General features: G+C 42.1%; 1 protein-coding gene and 1 pseudogene across 1 annotated transcript; one reads left to right on the top strand and one right to left on the bottom strand.

Moving 5' to 3' along the window:
- LOC111970724 (voltage-dependent L-type calcium channel subunit alpha-1D-like) overlaps positions 1-7226 on the top strand; it is a 101239-nt pseudogene extending 94013 nt beyond the window's left edge.
- Positions 7227-7552: 326 nt separating this feature from the next.
- Positions 7553-15311, bottom strand: LOC111970395 (parapinopsin-like). Its single transcript, XM_023997106.2, has 5 exons — positions 14613-15311; positions 13953-14121; positions 13677-13836; positions 13116-13358; positions 7553-7735 (listed from the first exon to the last, which is right to left on the bottom strand). Exons 1-5 carry the CDS (start codon positions 14950-14952, stop codon positions 7616-7618), a joined length of 1032 nt encoding a protein of 343 aa, XP_023852874.1. The 5' UTR covers positions 14953-15311; the 3' UTR covers positions 7553-7615.
- Between the last annotated feature and the right edge of the window lie 1998 nt (positions 15312-17309).

The raw sequence follows: 17309 nt of genomic DNA, 5'->3' as shown, positions 1-17309 counted from the left end.
ACCAAAGTGTCCGATTTCAAATATGCTTTTCAGCGAAAGCACTACAAACGATTATGTTAGGTCACCACAAAACCACAATAAGCACAGCCATTTTTCCAGCGAAAGATAGCTTTCACAAAAACCAGAAATAGAGATAAAATGATCACTAACCTTTGATTATCTTCATCAGATGACATTCATGGACTTCATGTTACACAATACATGCATGTTTTGTTTGATAAAGTTATATTTATATAAAAAAATCTGAGTTTACATTGGCGTGTTAGATTCACAGTTCCAAAAACATCAAGTGATTTTGCATAGCCACATCGTTTCAACAGAAATAGTCATCATAAATGTAGATGATAATACAAGTTATACACATGGAATTATAGATATACTCTCTTAATGCAACCGCTGTGTCAGATTTCAAAAAAACTTTACGGAAAAATAAACCATGCAATAATCTGAGACGGAGCTCAGAACAATGCCAAATTAGCCGCCATGTTGGACTCAACAGAAACCAGAAAATACATGATAAATGTTCCTTACCTTTGATGAACTTCATCAGAATGCAGTCCTAGGAATCCCAGGTCCACAATAAATGCTTGATTTGTTCGATAATGTCCGTTATTTATGTCCAATTAGCTACTTTCGAATTGTTTACCAAACGCCCTAACCAAAGTCTCAAAGCGCGTCCACTATAACGTGACGAAATGTCCAAAAGTTCCGTTACAGTCAGTAGAAACATGTCAAACGATGTACTGAATCAATCTTTAGAATGTTGTTAACATACATCTTGAATAACGTTCCAACCGGAGAATTACATCGACTTCAATTGACCGATGGAACGGAGCTCCCTCTCACATGAACGCGCCAGTTCAATGCGTGGGCACCTCATGGAAGTGATTATTCATTCCTGTCTCCTTCGGCCCCCCTTCACATTAGAGTCATCAGACAAAGTTCTATTGACTGTTGACATCTAGTGGAAGCCGTAGGAAGTGAAAACCCATCCATATCTCTCTGTATTTTCAATGAGAGCTTATCCAAACAGGAAGTGGAACTTCTCAGGTTTTTGCCTGCCATATGAGTTCTGTTATACTCACAGACATAATTCAAACAGTTTTAGAAACTTCAGAGTGTTTTCTATCCAATACTAATAATAATATGCATATATTAGCAACTATGACATAGGAGCAGGCCGTTTACTCTGGGCACCTCTGTGCACCTTTCATCCAAGCTACTCAATACTGCCCCTTCAGCCATAAGAAGTTAAAGTTCCGAACCCTCATTGGTTTTAATGTTGTTAGTAATTTTTATATTGCATTCTTTTGAGCTTAAACAGCGTGCACTGGGGTATTTCGAGTTCTACATATCAAATCAAATCACATTTTATTTGTCACATGCACCAAATACAATAGGTGTAGTAGACCTTACCGTGAAATGCTTACTGACAAGCCCTAACCAACAAAAAAAAGTGAGTTGGAAAATATTAGTTAGTTGGAAAAAAGTGACATGATAAAATAACAGTAACGAGGCTATATACAGGGGCAACCGATACAGAGTCATTGTGCGGAGGTACAGGTTAGTTGAGGTAATTTGTACATGTAGGTAGGGGTGAAGTGACTATGCATGGATAATAAACAGTGAGTAGTAGCAGCGTAAAAAAGGGGGTCAATGCAAATAGCCATATAAGTAGAGAACATTGAACAGAACAAGGCTATGTCAATAACTACATTTTGACAAAAATGCAGATAGAACCTAATAGTCCCAAGCTCTTGATTTGACCAAATAACCAGTGAAAAACCCAAACACCGAAACTACTTCTGCTCGCTATACCACGCATCCCATTCCTTCGCGACAGAATCGACAAACAATTAGTCTTGGAATGGTTGCAGGAACCACGCTCACTTTGATTATTTTGTCCCGAAGAAAGTTGTGTAGAACTCTGATAATAACCATCGAGTTGCTGTGTTCATTCAATCATTCTCATCCTTCACCTTTCTTCCATTGCCCTCCAAGAGTGTCTAAATCTCTTCTTCTCTTCAGGGAGAGCGCCTCCAGCAGCCAGGTGTCTGTGAGGAAGAGTTCGTGGTACACAGACGACCCAGAGTACTCCCAGAGGACCTACTCCCCCGTCCACCTCCAGCTGCCTCCAGAGTACCGACAGCATTACCACCAGAAGAGAGGCAGTGCTACCAGCCTGGTGGAGGCGGTGAGGCAGGGAAGGGGAGGGTGGGTGGGTTGGTGTCCAGGGGCCAGTTGCACCAGTCGGTCGTAAGTGTGTCGTAACTACGTCCAACTACGTCCAACGCTCTACGCCGGACCTAAAAATAATACCACCTGGGCATAATCCCTTTTATGAGCTACGCCTGGGTGTAGATTCTACACATTGTAGGGAGCAGGGCCCGCTTCCATAAAACATCTTAAGTGTTTCCCCTAAGGGTTTAGCTTAAGGAATCATTTTACCTTACCTAAGGGAATTGTTTAAGGGCATTGCATCGAGCCCCTCAAATATTTCCTTATCTAAGTGCGTACTTAAGGTGTTTTACTGGCATGTATGGCAAAAGAGTATCTGGTTACCATTGAGACGGCCTGATTCACTGACTAAACCTCTCTTCATTTTGTGAGATAGCAAATTAGAACTTCTACAATCAAGACAGGATAACCAAATTGCTTCAGAAGATAACGTTTTTTTTTTTTTTCACCGTATGTGTCGATATTATTTTCTGAAGCTACTCTGTACATATCCCAGTCCGCGCGATCAAAACAATCTTTAAACGTAGATTCCGATTGGTCAGACCAGCGTTGAATAGTCCTCACCACAGCAGGGGAGGAGCAAGATGGAATCGTGGTCCGATTTGCCAAATGGAGGGCAGGGGAGGGCCTTATATGCATTCTGGAAGGTAGTATAACAATGGTTGAGAGTTTTAGCAGCACGTGTACAACAATCAATATGTTGATAGAATTTTGGGATCCTTTTCCTCAAATTTGCTTTGTTAAAATCCCCAGCTCCAATAAATGCAGCATCGGGATATGTGGTTTCCAGTTTGCATACAGTCCAGTGATATCCGCTTGGGGGGATATAGACTGCTGTGGCTATTATTGATGAAAATTCTCTCGGGAGAACATTTGATTGTGAGATATTCTAGGTCGGGTGAACAGAAGGACTTGAGTTCCTGTATGTTATCACAGTTGCACCATAAGTCGTTAATCATAAAACATATACCTCCACCCTTCTGCTTCCCGGAGAGATGTTTGTTTCTGTCGGCGATATGGCTTTACAGAGCCAGACAGTATATCTCGAGAGAGCCATGTTTCATGGAAGCAGAGTATGTTACAATCCCAGGTGTCTCTCTGAAAAGCAACTCTTGCCTTGAGCTCATCAATTTTATTATCCAGAGATTGGACATTAGCGAGTAAAATACTCGGGAGCGGTGGGTGGTGTGCACGCTACAGGAGTTGCCACAGGTGTTGATGGTTTAAACACTCAGACTCAGATATACAAACTTTGGTGACTAACAGTAATTTAAATGACCCACGTTTACACAATGTGGTCGGTTTTCTCCTGTTGCCACGCAGGTTTTGATATCAGAGGGGCTCGGGAGATACGCCAAGGATCCAAAGTTCGTGGCGGCCACCAAGCACGAGATAGCGGACGCGTGCGAGATGACCATTGACGAGATGGAGAGCGCGGCCAGCCACTTGCTGAACGGCGGTGTGGCGCCGGCGGTTAATGGGGTCAACGTGTACCCCGTCATGAGCGAGCGGGACTACGACCTCCAGGACGCCACGGCCAGTTACAGTGACGAGGAGCCGGAGGTGGAGCTTAGATTACCGTACGAGGAGGACCTGGCAGACGAGATGATCTGCATCACCACTTTATAGCATCGGCTGGAGAATAAACTACTAGAAACTAACTACTAGCTGTATGTACTCTACTTCATATAGACTACAGTACCATCAGTGGAAAACTAAATGAGAAATGCATCTATTGGCTTACGACCAAAAGAAGTGCCTTTTACATGGAAGAGAAAGGCACCTATGAGGAGAGAGAGACACACTTATTCTCTCACTCGCCCTCTGCCAGCCAGGGAATTCACATCACTTCTGTCAATCACAGGACCAGGAGCCAATCCTGGTGCCAGGGAACCATGTTAGTCCCACCCTCCCAGACCGACACTACTGGCGCATAGGAGGCCATGACCATCTGTCATAGGTCACCGTCTGGAGGTGACACTCACAGGTTCATCAACGAGCCAATTGCAGACGAGGACATGGCGTGTCAGTGGAGGAGATGGACCTATTGGCAGAGGCGTGAGGTACCATGGGCAGGTCGTTAAGGGTGATGACAATCAGATGTAAGATGTCATTCCCTCTGTCACTTTATTAAGATTTTGGCATATCATGCAAGTTTTCAATGCAAGCATAGAAAGGCATATCTCTCCCCACCTAACCCCCCTTAGATGTTTTAGTATAACTTTGATCCCGGAATCATTGACATAAATAATTAAAAGATGGCTGTAGATGGTTCACAACGAACAGATTCTTAGAGAATAACCAGTTTACGTATGCAGGAGATATCAGTCACATTTATAGCATCTTCCAACTGGAGATATACACTTCTGAGACGACTACAGCATGGAATAAATGCACTAGCAGGCAGGTTGTTTTTAAATTGACAATAGCCTGACGATGAATATTTCATAGTAGATATAGTGTAAATGAATTGTATTATATAAACAAAAAGAAAAACTTTGTAAAGAGATGTTCTATATTTTGTAATTGTGTACCATTTCAAAAGAAGATCAGCAATACACACCCTAATGAATCCTATTATGCTACCAGGAAAGAAGATCGCTGGTGTTATTATTTTATTAGGTACAATATTCTGACATTTATTTGCCTTTTCTTTGTTGTTGCTCATATGCATCCTTGACATGTCTGTGAACAGCTTTTTTTAATTGTTTTGTTTTTCGTGTAACAACACAGCTGCACAAGATATGCAAATGTCTTTGTTTTTTTACTTGTTTTATGAGCATAAGAACACTGTATATGTGTTACTCAAACCACACCAACACCAGTACCACAAAGTAAAGTACCCCTTATTAAGAGCATCTTTGTAGGACTTGATGTTAGCTAAGGCTCAAGGAGGCTATTCTACCTTTATAAAGATGTGATACGTAACTTCCGTGTTTGCATATGTTGTGCAGAGGAGGTGCACAGCACAGAAAGGTCAAATGCCTAGTGCATTGACAATGCTGCTTCATTCTCCCATTTTCAAATGAATTCTACAACTTTATTAGTTTCATCTGTCCCAACTGAAATGCCTTCTGCTGCTGAAAGAAAACAATATGATAGACGTGAGATGAACAGAAATCTCCCTGTCGTTCTCAATGCTTTTATTGGGATTTTTCCTCAATATACGACTTGTTGATCACGATTAATGTAAGTTAATTCCACTGATCCTTTCAAACTGAATCTTCCTAATCACTTGGCCTTTATGTTGTTGTGTGCGAGACTTGTGACAGACTGGGCCGGTGTGAGCCAGGACAGACGGGATGCATGGTGGTTGATTGGTGAGGCACGTATTCATCAGGGATGTTGACAGGGCAGATGAGCTCACATGATGAGGCTGCATCTAGCCTGGGTGCCAGTCTGGTTCTGCTCTCTCGCCAACTCCTTACGGAATTGTCAAGCAAAACATGACGATGGAGTAGGCAAAAGCACAAACAGATCTGGGACCAGGCTAGGTATCATCATGGTCTAGGTAGGTCCACGGTCTCCACCATTGTTGTCCTCTTCTGTTGTGTTGTCGTGTCATATTTGTCCCGAAGTGTTTTAGCTGGAGAGAGGCTAAGCAATACTAACCCCCTCACTCTCTCAGCCTCTCTGGCTTCTCTCTGCATACACTATACCTCGTGGTGGTCCAGCATCGTCTGGGGAAAACATATCAGCCTTCCTCTCAACCAACCAGTCTGTTTCCCACAGCCATCTTATCCGTCCAATGAGAAGGGAGTGTTTGTACTACGGCTCATTTTACAAGAAAACTCAACTTTTGTTGATATCAACGCAAGTTGAAAATTGATGCACCACAAAATTACTTTACACTAGCAGACAAAAAAATAAAGTACTAAGTTCACTTTTTTTTCAGGCGCTGCCCTGGATAGTTTGAATAAGCACAGATGATGGGTAGGTGATGAGACGTGTGGGATCTGTAATTCATGAGTGTTTGATTTGTAGGTCATGAGTTCGCATTGCGTTCTCAGTCAACCTGAATACTGTCGTGAAAATGTAGGTTATCCACTTTGTGTGCACATTGAAAGGGCTCTTTGAATTGTTTGAGTAAAAAAAAATGTGTTCTGGTCTTTTTGTTGAGAATTATCTTGTGAAAGGACCAATGCGCATTCCAGGCACGTTATACTATTCGTAGCAATTACTGATAAACTGAAAATATGCATTATTTTGTAAACACTTTTAAAAAGGTTGTGTTAAACTAAAGATAAAACAAACATACTTTTACCTCATGTCAGGGATTCCTGAAAAAAGAAAAGAGAAAATGATTTGGTTCATTCTATACCAATGGTATTTCAATATTAGCACATAGCTGTTTGTCTTTGCACAAGTAACTGTATAGTGCTATTGTTTCTCCTTTTTCTATACACATTTTTGTGAATTAAGGTGAGACAATTTTGTACTTTTTTGTGACTGTGTGTATGGTTTAGTGAAATCTATATTTGTCATTTACACCTCACCTTTCAATGCTGGGACAGAAAGAATCTGAAAAAAAATAAAGAAAAAAATATACATTTTCAAGGTGCACTGTTCCTCTGTTGGCGGGTTAAAAAAAGATAAATCCAATGGTAATATACCAGTTTACAGAGAAACCCTTGTTGATTTAAACATTTTGATTCGTTTTCATTCTATTATTATAGTTATTATGATTACTATTACTACTATTACTGTTATTAAATATGTATTAAAATCGAAGATAATGTAAAATATGTACAAACATATGGAAAGACCCATGGTAATGTTCTCTACTTGAAAGTCCTTATATTTTCTCTGTAATGTTTTTATTCAGTAAACATGATTTCTCTTAGTAGCAAATGCTTTATTATGACCCTCTATGTTTTGTATCAATTCATTTTTCCCCCATTTTTTTTGTTGCCTTGAATTCATTTTAATCAATAATGATATTTTATTTTCTAATGATTATTACTGAATAAACTTACACTGAAATTCTACACTGTATGTTCATTATTTGTGCTTTGTTTATAGATAAGCCATGCATTATGTATTGAACAGCATTTTCATAGTATTTTATATTTACCATAAAGTAACGATAGATTCCACAGTTAATATACATTCTGTAACATACTGTACGTAACATACCAGTTTTAAACTTCCTGTCTCTCATCCCATTCTGGATGTGGTATTAAAACCATACTCTGTAAAGTTTTTTTGGTTATGACAAGGTAAGAATAAAAATCTCCTTATTAAGGTATTAATAAGTCATATTCTTACAAACTAAGAGGTATATTTAATGAATGTATTAAAAAAGGCATAGAATATGAGTGACACTTTATTGGTGCTGCTGGTGCCATCAGTGGATTTATCTAAATGCCTGTATGGATCAACTGGGGGAGACTCTGTTGTTGATGGTTGCCACAGTGGTCTGCATCTCTGACCCCTCCTCCTCAGATGGCCATGGGTCCCTCCCACACAGCAGGAAGGGCACTGCATATCTCCGGAACTGGACAAGACACAACACCATCATCACACACTGTTACTGTGTCAGGCATTTTGTTGTATATCAAATGGCTTCAATGTTTAAAATAACTGTTCATGGTAAACAGCGGCTGTTCAATCGCAAAACTGTATGAGATTAAGTCGCAGTGAAACAATGTTCTACCACAGGACCTGAGCTAATGGTGACTGAAATTACTTTCAAATTTTTCTCCACTAGATGGAGTCTTTGGACTGCTAACGAGTGTCTGGTTTGTGGCAAGGCGCATTGCAGTGATCATTCTACAGATTAGTGTCTAACTTAATCTCCTATCACATTTATAGGCTTATTATCATCCTTGACATTTTTTGCTTACTATATCTGATCTTGTTTTCAATACAAAACAAAGTGTTTAATTGACTGGTTTGCTGACGTCACGAAAACGATGCGCACATTTCAAAGGGGCATAAGGGCATGTCTTGTTATGGTTCTGAATGGCCAGATAGCTAGCAACAAAGAAACTGACATGGTGTGAATCGTAAGTGGCACGTTTCAGTTGGTTTGAGCTTGTTCTTGATACCATGTCTTGTTTTGAGGTGTTTTGACTGATGTCACGTCTATGCTAATATGGAAAAATGTGTGTTGGTTTTGTTGCTAAATAACCAACCCATCTATACACATGTGTAGATGAATAGAAGATGTACTGTATGTACAGTAGCAGTCAAAAGTTTGGACACACCTACTCATTCAAGTGTTTTTCTTTATTTGTACTATTTTATACATTTTAGAATAATAGTGAAGACATCAAAACTATGAAGTAATACATATGGAATCATGTAGTAACCAGAGTTAAACAAATCAAAATATATTTTAGATTTGAGATTCTTTAAAGTAGCCACCCTTTGCCTTGATGACTGCTTTGCACACTCTTGGCATTCTGTCAACCACCTTTATGAGGTAGTCACCTGGAATGCATTTCAATTAACAGGTGTGCCTTGTTAAAAATTGCAGGACAAATAAATGCTTCACAGACACATCTCAACATCAACTGTTCAGAGAAGACTGCATGAATTAGGCATTCATGGTCGAATTGCTGCAAAGTAACCACTACTATAGGACAACAATAAATAGAAGAGACTTGCTTGGGCCAAGAAACTTGAGCAATGGACATTAGACCGGTGGAAATCTGTCTTTGGTCTGATGAGTTCAAATTTGAGATTTTTGGTTCCAACCGCCGTGTCTTTGTGAGACGCAGAGTAGATGATCTCAGATGATCTCCGCGTGTGTGGTTCCCACCATGAAGCATGGAGGAGGGGGTGTGATGGTGTGGGGGTGCTTTGCTGGTGACACTGTGATTTATTTAGAATTCAAGGCACACTTAACCAGCATGGATACCACAGCATTCTGCAGTGATATTCCAGCCCATCTTGTTTGCGCTTAGTGGGACAATCATTTGTTTTTCAACAGGACAATGACCCAACACACCTCCAGGCTGTGTAAGGGCTATTTGACCAAGAAGGAGAGTGATGGAGTTATGCATCAGATGACTTGGCCACAATCACCTGACCTCAACCCAATTGAGATGGTTTGGGATGAGTTGAACCGCAGCATGAAGGAAAAGGAGCCAACAAGGGCTCAGCATATGTGGGAACTCCTTCAAGACTGTTGGGAATGCATTCCAGGTGAAGCTGGTTGAGAGAATGCCAAGAGTGTGCAAAGCTGTCATCAAGGCAAAGGGTGACTACTTTGAAGAATATAAAATCCCAAATATCTTTTGATTTGTAAAATCTTTTGGGTTACTACATGATTCCATATGGGTTTCGGGATTCTTCCGATGGCATTGAAGAGTACACCACATCAGTCACTGGCTGGCTTTATCAATAAGTGCATCTATGATGTTGTCCCCACAGTGACTGTACATACATACCCCAACCAGAAGCCATGGATTACAGGCAACATTAGCACTGAGCTAGAGGGTAGAGCTGCCGCTTTCAAGGAGCGGGACTTTAACCCGGAAGCGTATAAGAAATCCCACTATGCCCTCCAACGAACCATCAAACAGGCAAAGCATCAATACAGGACTAAGATTGAATCGTACTACACCGGCTCCGACGCTCGTCGGATGTGGCAGGGCTTGCAAACCATTACAGACTACAAAGGGAAGCACAGCCACGAGCTGCCCAGTGACACGAGTCTACCAGACGAGCTAAATGACATCTATGCGCCCTTCGAGCCAAGTAATACTGAAACATGCATGAGAGCATCAGCTGTTCGGGACGACTGTGTGATCACGCTCTCCRTACCCGATGTGAGTAAGGCCTTTAAACAGGTCAACATTCACAAKGCTGCAGGTCCAGACGGATTACCAGGACGTGTGCTCCGAGCATGCGCTGACCAACTGGCAAGTGTCTTCACTGACATTTTCAACCTCTCCCTCTCCCTCTCCGTCTGTAATACCAACATGTTTCAAGCAGACCACCATAGTCCCTGTGCCCAAGAACACTAAGGTAACTTGCCTAAATGACTACCGACCTGTAGCACTCACATCTGTAGCCATGAAGTGCTTTGAAAGGCTGATCATGGCTCACATCAGCACCATTATCCCAGAAACTCTAGACCCACTCAATTTGCATAACGCCCCAACAGATCCACATATGATTAAATCTCTATTGCACTCCACACTGCCCTTTCCCACCTTGAGAAAAGGAACACCTATGTGAGAATGCTATTCATTGACAACAGTCCAGCGTTCAAAGCTCATCACTAAGCTAAGGACCCTGGGACTAAAAACCTCCCTCTGCAACTGGATCCTGGACTTCCTGACAGGCTGCCCCCAGATGGTAAGGGTATGTAACAACACAACTGCCACACTGATCACGGGGGCCCCTCAGGGGTGTGTGCTCAGTCCCCTCCTGTACTCCCTGTTCACTCATGACTGCATGGCCAGGCACGACTCCAACACCATCATTAAGTTTGCTGATGACACAACAGTGGTTGGCCAGATCACGAACAACGATGAGACAGCCTATAGGGAGGAGGTCATAGACCTGGCCGTGTGGTGCCAGGACAACAACCTCTCCTTCAACTTGATCAAGACAAAGGAGATGATTGTGGACTACAGGAAAAGGAGGACCGAGCAAACCCCCATTCTCATCGACGGGGCTGTAGTGGAGCAGGTTGAGAGCTTCAAGTTCCTTGGTGTCCACAGCACCAAAAAACTAACATGGTCCAAGCACACCAAGACAGTCGTGAAGAGGGCACGACAAAACCTATTCCCCCTCAGGAGAGTGAAAAGATTTGGCATGAGTCCTCAGATCCTCAAAAAGTTATACAGCTGCACCATCGAGAGCATCCTGACTGGTTGCATCACTGACTGGTATGGCAACTGCTTGGCCCATGACCGTAAGGCCCAGTACATCACTGGGGCTAAGCTTCCTGCGATCCAGGACCTCTATACCAGGCTGTCAGAGGAAGGCTCTAAAAATGATCAAAGACTCCAGCCACCCTAGTCATAGACTGTTCTCTCTGCTACCGCACAGCAAGCGGTACCGGAGCGCCAAGTCTAGGTCCAAGAGGCTTCTCAACAGCTTCTAACCCCAAGCCATAAGACTCCTGAATAGCTAATCAAATGTCTAGGCTCTTTGCATTTCCCCCCACCTCTTTTAGGCTGCTGCTATTCTCTGTTTATTATCTATGCATAGTCACTTTAACTCTACCTACAGGTACAGTACATATTACCTCGACTAACCGGTGCCCCCGCACATTGACTCTGTACCGGTAACCACTGTATATAGCCTCGCTATTGTTATTTTACTGCTGCTCTTAATTATTTGTTACTTTCATGTCTTATTTTTTACTTGTCTCTTTTTTACTTAATAAATCCTCTACGGGATTGGTGTCCCCCCCCGCGGGACGGTTGAGCTAACGTAGGCTAATGTGATTAGCATGAGGTTGTAAGTGACTAAACAAATTCTCAGGACATAGACATATCTGATATGGGCAGAAAGCTTCAAATATTTTTTATGTAACTGCACTGTCCAACTTACATGAACTATTACAGTGAAATAATGCCATGCTATTGTTTGAGGAGAGTGCACAATTATGAACTTGAAAATTTATTAATAAACCAATTAGGCACCTTTGGGCAGTCTTGATAAAACATTTTGAGCAGATATGCAATGGTTCATTGGGTCAGTCTAAAACCTTGCACATACACTGCTGCCATCTAGTGGCCAAAATCCAAATTTCGCTTGGGCTGGAATAATACATTATGGCCTTTCTCTTGCATTTCAAAGATGATGCGCATATTTTTTTCTTTGTATTATTTTTTTTCAGATCTAATGTGTTATATTCTCCTACATTCATTTCCACAAACTTCAAAGTGTTTCCTTTCAAATGGTATCAAGAATATGCATATCCTATTTTTTTAAAGATCCTTAAGAGGTTTTTTAACACGTATTTTTCTTAAAACTGCATTTCTGGTTAAGGGCTTGTAAGTAAGCATTTCACTGTGAGGTCTACACTTGTTGTWTTCGGCGCATGTGACAAATCAAATTTTCTTTTATTTTATTTTGGGATTTCATAGTTTATGTCTTCACTATTATTCTACAATGTATAAAATAGTCAAAATAAAGAAAAACCCTTGAATGAGTAGGTGTCCAAACTTTTGACTTATACTCTATGTGTACATGTTTCTTAATGTAGAGGTAGATTTATAAGTATTCCTGTTTGTTCATGTAGAGGTAGATTTATAAGTATTCCTGTTTGTTCATGTAGAGGTAGATTTATATAATATGTTACTTGTTTGTTCATAGAGGTAGATTTATAAGTATTTCCTGTTTGTTCATGTAGAGGTAGATTTATAAGTATTCCGTTTGTTCATGTAGAGGTAGATTTATAATAATCCTGTTTGTTTCATGTAGAGGTAGATTTATAAGTATTCCTGTTTGTTCATGTAGAGGTGATTTATAGTGATTCCTGTTTGTTCATGTAGAGGTAGATTTATAAGTATTCCTGTTTGTTCATGTAGAGGTAGATTTATAAGTATTCCTGTTTGTTCATGTAGAGGTAAGATTTATAAGTATTCCGTTTGTTCATGTAGAGGTAGATTTATACAATATGTGTACCTGTTTGTTCATGTAGAGGTAGATTTATACAGTATGTGTACCTGTTTTGTTCATGTAGAGGTAGATTTATACAATATGTGTACCTGTTTGTTCATGTAGAGGTAGATTTATACAGTATGTGTACCTGTTGTTCATGTAGAGGTAGATTTATACAGTATGTGTACCTGTTTGTTCATGTAGAGGTAGATTTATACAGTATGTGTACCTGTTTGTTATGTAAAAGTAGATTTATACAGTATGTGTACCTGTTTGTTCATGTAGAGGTAGATTTATAAGTATACCTGTTTGTTCATATAGAGGTAGATGAGAGGGTTGTACACGGTGCTGCTCTTGGCCAGGTAGACTGGCACGGTGCCCAGCAAAGGGCTGATGTGGGCATCAGGGTGGGAGACCACCACGAGGGCCAGGGTAGCATAGGGCAGCCAGCTGATCAGGAAAGTAACCACCATCAGAACCACCATGCGGGCCACCTTAGCCTCCGCCTTGGCTGCTGCACCCCCTTCTATACAGCCCATTGCAGAGACCTGCAGCAACAACAACAACAACACAGCCAGGTTGTGTTATATAGATAGTACAGTATGTAAGGCTTGCTGAATGCATGGCACAGACAATATGTGGTCATACAGAGAGTATGTCTTGGGCTAGGAGTTTTTCCTCACCATATAACCTGACCAAGAACAACTCCAACCTACAGGCTGACTTTTTCCGGTTCAGGTCTTGAGATCAGGAAAAACTCCTGATTGGCCCTAATTATTACGCACACTACCAAACTGGCACAGACACTGTCTGAGCAGACACACCTTTAGGGCCGTGCATGTAAACTACACATTGAGTGGACCTACCTGTCTTAAGGTGTAAATGAGTTTAGAGTAAGAGGCCACGATGATGAGGAAGGGCACGGTGAAACACAGCAGGAAGTAGCACAGGATATATGACACATTATTGGGGTCCCGGTTGTGCCAGTCCGGGGCACACGACGTCCCCACACCCTCCAGCTCGTACCTGTAAGGGAAGTGAAGTTTAGTCATGGTTTACTATTATAATCTGCGTGGTCTCATTACATGATACGTCATCAGTACATAGCAGTGTGGCGGATTAATCTGATGTCATTACAGTACCTTCCCCAGCCGAATAGGGGCGGGGTGTTCCAGATGAGAGACCAAACCCATGACAAGGCCACACCCCCAACCGCATGCTTTGTCTGGAAAGAGATTGGTCCTAGCGGCTTGCTCACCACAAACATCCTCTCTATGGCAATCAGAGCTACCGTGCACAGTGACGTGATACCTGCAGTACACCCCAGCCAGACAGTACAGTACAGCAGTCATACAGTGCTCCACAGGGCCTCATCGTAAAGGTATTTTGCTAATTATATTGTTGTTGTAATTAAAGGTACAGTAATTACAGATAGTGTTGCCTGAAGATTGCAACGACTGATTAGTATGACAGAATCATTACGAGAACTCATTTTAATTGATTCAGAATTTGTTTAATTACGTGTTTGATTCAAAATAATGATTCAGCTAGATGGCCATAAGAAAATAATTCAATTGAAACAAAATCAACATGGTTCCATATGATAAAATATGTTTAAAAAAAGTAAACAATACAATCATACTTTTTGAAGCAAATATAGACTTTTAATACAGTACATGTATTTTCAAATGTACACTTTACAGTAAGGCCATATTTGTAGAGAAGGAATGAATGTCATCAATGTCTATGTGTATGAAAAACTTACAAAGTATATCCAAAAGACGGTTCTGGGAGCCACTCACCAAACAGAGCCACAGAGAATCCCTCTATGACACAGCCGGTCCGTCCCAGGGAGAAGTACCCCAGAGCGTTGTTGACCACAGACAGAACCCCACCAGTCAGCGCTGTCCCCAGGTCAGCTACGGCCATGTTGACCAGGGCGTAGTTCAGAGGTTGCCTCAGCTGCTTGTTCATCAGCGACACCACGATCACCGTGGAGTTCAACACGATGGCCGGTACGGTGAACATAGCCATGACGATGGAGAGGGTGATGAAGCCGGCTCGGGGTAGGAGCGCCTCGCCCTCGGGGGACGGTCCCAGGTAGGACGAAGCGTTGGGGAGAGAGGCTGGCAGCTGCATCATAGATATAGAACGACAACAACCACACAGGCTCTCACTCTTGGAGGTGGTAAGAACCCCCACACCACTCTGACGACAGCGAAAGGGTGCACAGACTGAGACACAGAGAGTGGAATATCTGAGATTAGGTGTTCTAAGTCGTGTGATGTAAAGTCCCACAAATCCAGACTTAACAAAGACTAATTCCCTCGGGTGGTGATCCTTGATCACAATTTACACCTGATTGTAGAGGCGCCAGAACAAGTTGTCTCTCACCAATTGCAAGTGCCCTCACAGGAATATGTGTTAAACTACTCCAGTCAAGGTGATAGGAATTTTAAACTTCCCAGGATCCCTTTTCATTCCCTGACATCCCTGGCGAAAATCAGTGTCACTCCAGAGAGGGGCTTTCTGGGAAATGTCTGACTACCTAAGCTTTTTTGCTGTCACACACATGGACATACACAAACTCTCACACACACACTAACACATGCACACACACTAACTCGCTCTCTCACACACACATGGACACACACAGGGTCAGTGAAAGTTGAAAGTGTCAGCCTCTGACTAATAGGTGTGTGAGAGAGGGGCATTCCAGGTCACTATCCTCTCCTGATTGATCTGACCTGTCCAGACTTCCTTATTTTAACTTACCATGGACCTACAACAAAGCTGTGTGTGTGTGTGTGCACGCGCTCGCGTGCGTGCGTGAGTGAGGGGGTCAACGAGTCAAGTATCATTAAATACAATTACTATTCAGTGTATTTACTTACTGTAATAATTTTCATAAGATAATGCTACTTTTTTCAATTACTGTTTTGATTCTGTTGTCTTATGATAATATTGGACGCTCATTTGAATACAGATGAAGAGAATGTTCTTTCCCATTTCAGCCTCCTCCCATCTATTATGTGTTGTTGTGGCTCAATTTTGCTTATCCAGGTTATTTCTTAACTGCAGTAATACCGCCACGTAATGGATTAAATAAACCATTATAAAAATAAACACTGTGTTGTGCTGGTCCTGGCTGGTACACTGTGTTAGCAGCTGCTATATTTAGTCACTGGCCTCCTCTTGTTCTAAACAAGTTTTTATCAAGTCGGAGGAATCCCCACAGAGATCCTATGAATTACAATTTAAAATAGTTACAGTATATATGTAATTATATGGGAATCCCCCTCCTTTCTCCTGACTACTGTATATACAGTAGTGGCCAAAGGTTTTGAGAATGACACAAATATTAATTTCCACAGTTTGCTGCTTCAGTGTCTTTAGATATTTTTGTCAGATGTTACTATGGAAAACTGAAGTTTAAATACAACCATTTCATAGGTGTCAAAGGCTTTTATTGACAATTACATGAAGTTGATGCAAAGAGTCAATATTTGCAGTGTTGACACTTCTTTTTCAAGACCTCTGCAATCTGCCCTGGCATGCTGTCAATTAACTTCTGGACCACATCTTGACTGATGGCAGCCCCTTCTTGCATAATCAATGCTTGGAGTTTGTCAGAATTTGTGGGGTTTTGTTTGTCCACCCGCCTCTTGAGGATTGACCACAAGTTCTCAATGGGATTAAGGTCTGGGGAGWTTCCTGGCCATGGACCCAAAATATTGATGTTTTGTTCCCCAAGCCACTTAATTATCACTTTTGCCTATCACTTTTGCCTTATGGCAACGTGCTCCATCATGCTGGAAAAGGCATTGTTCGTCACCAAATTGTTCCTGGATGGTTGGGAGAAGTTGCTCTCGGAGGATGTGTTGGTACCATTCTTTTTTTTATTTTATTTTTTTATTTTTTTTACCCCCTTTTTTCCCCAATTTCCGTGGTATCCAATCGCTAGTAATTACTACCTTGTCTCATCGCAACAACTCCCGTACGGGCTCGGGAGAGACGAAGGTCGAAAGTCATGCGTCCTCCGAAGCACAACCCAACCAAGCCGCACTGCTTCTTAACACAGCGCGCCTCCAACCCGGAAGTCAGCCGCACCAATGTGTCGGAGGAAACACCGTGCACCTGGCCCCCTCGGTTAGCGCACACTGCGCCCGGCCCGCCACAGGAGTCGCTGGAGCGCGATGAGACAAGGATATCCCTACCGGCCAAACCCTCCCTAACCCGGACGACGCTAGGCCAATTGTGCGTCGCCCCACGGACCTCCCGGTCGCGGCCAGCTGCGACAGAGCCTGGGCGCGAACCAAGAGACTCTGCGATGCAGTGCCCTAGACCTCTGCGCCACCCGGGAGGCTATGTTGGTACCATTCTTTATTCATGGCTGTGTTCTTAGGCAAAATTGTGAGTGAGCCCACTCCCTTGGCTGAGAAGCAACCCCACACATGAATGGTCTCAGGATGCTTTACTGTTGGAATGACACAGGACTG

Source organism: Salvelinus sp. IW2-2015, linkage group LG11, assembly GCF_002910315.2.
Source record: "Salvelinus sp. IW2-2015 linkage group LG11, ASM291031v2, whole genome shotgun sequence".
NCBI classification, from domain to species: Eukaryota; Metazoa; Chordata; class Actinopteri; order Salmoniformes; family Salmonidae; genus Salvelinus; species Salvelinus sp. IW2-2015.
The sequence above is the reverse complement of the archived record's forward strand: the minus strand, read 5'-3'. Positions and strand labels throughout refer to the sequence as shown.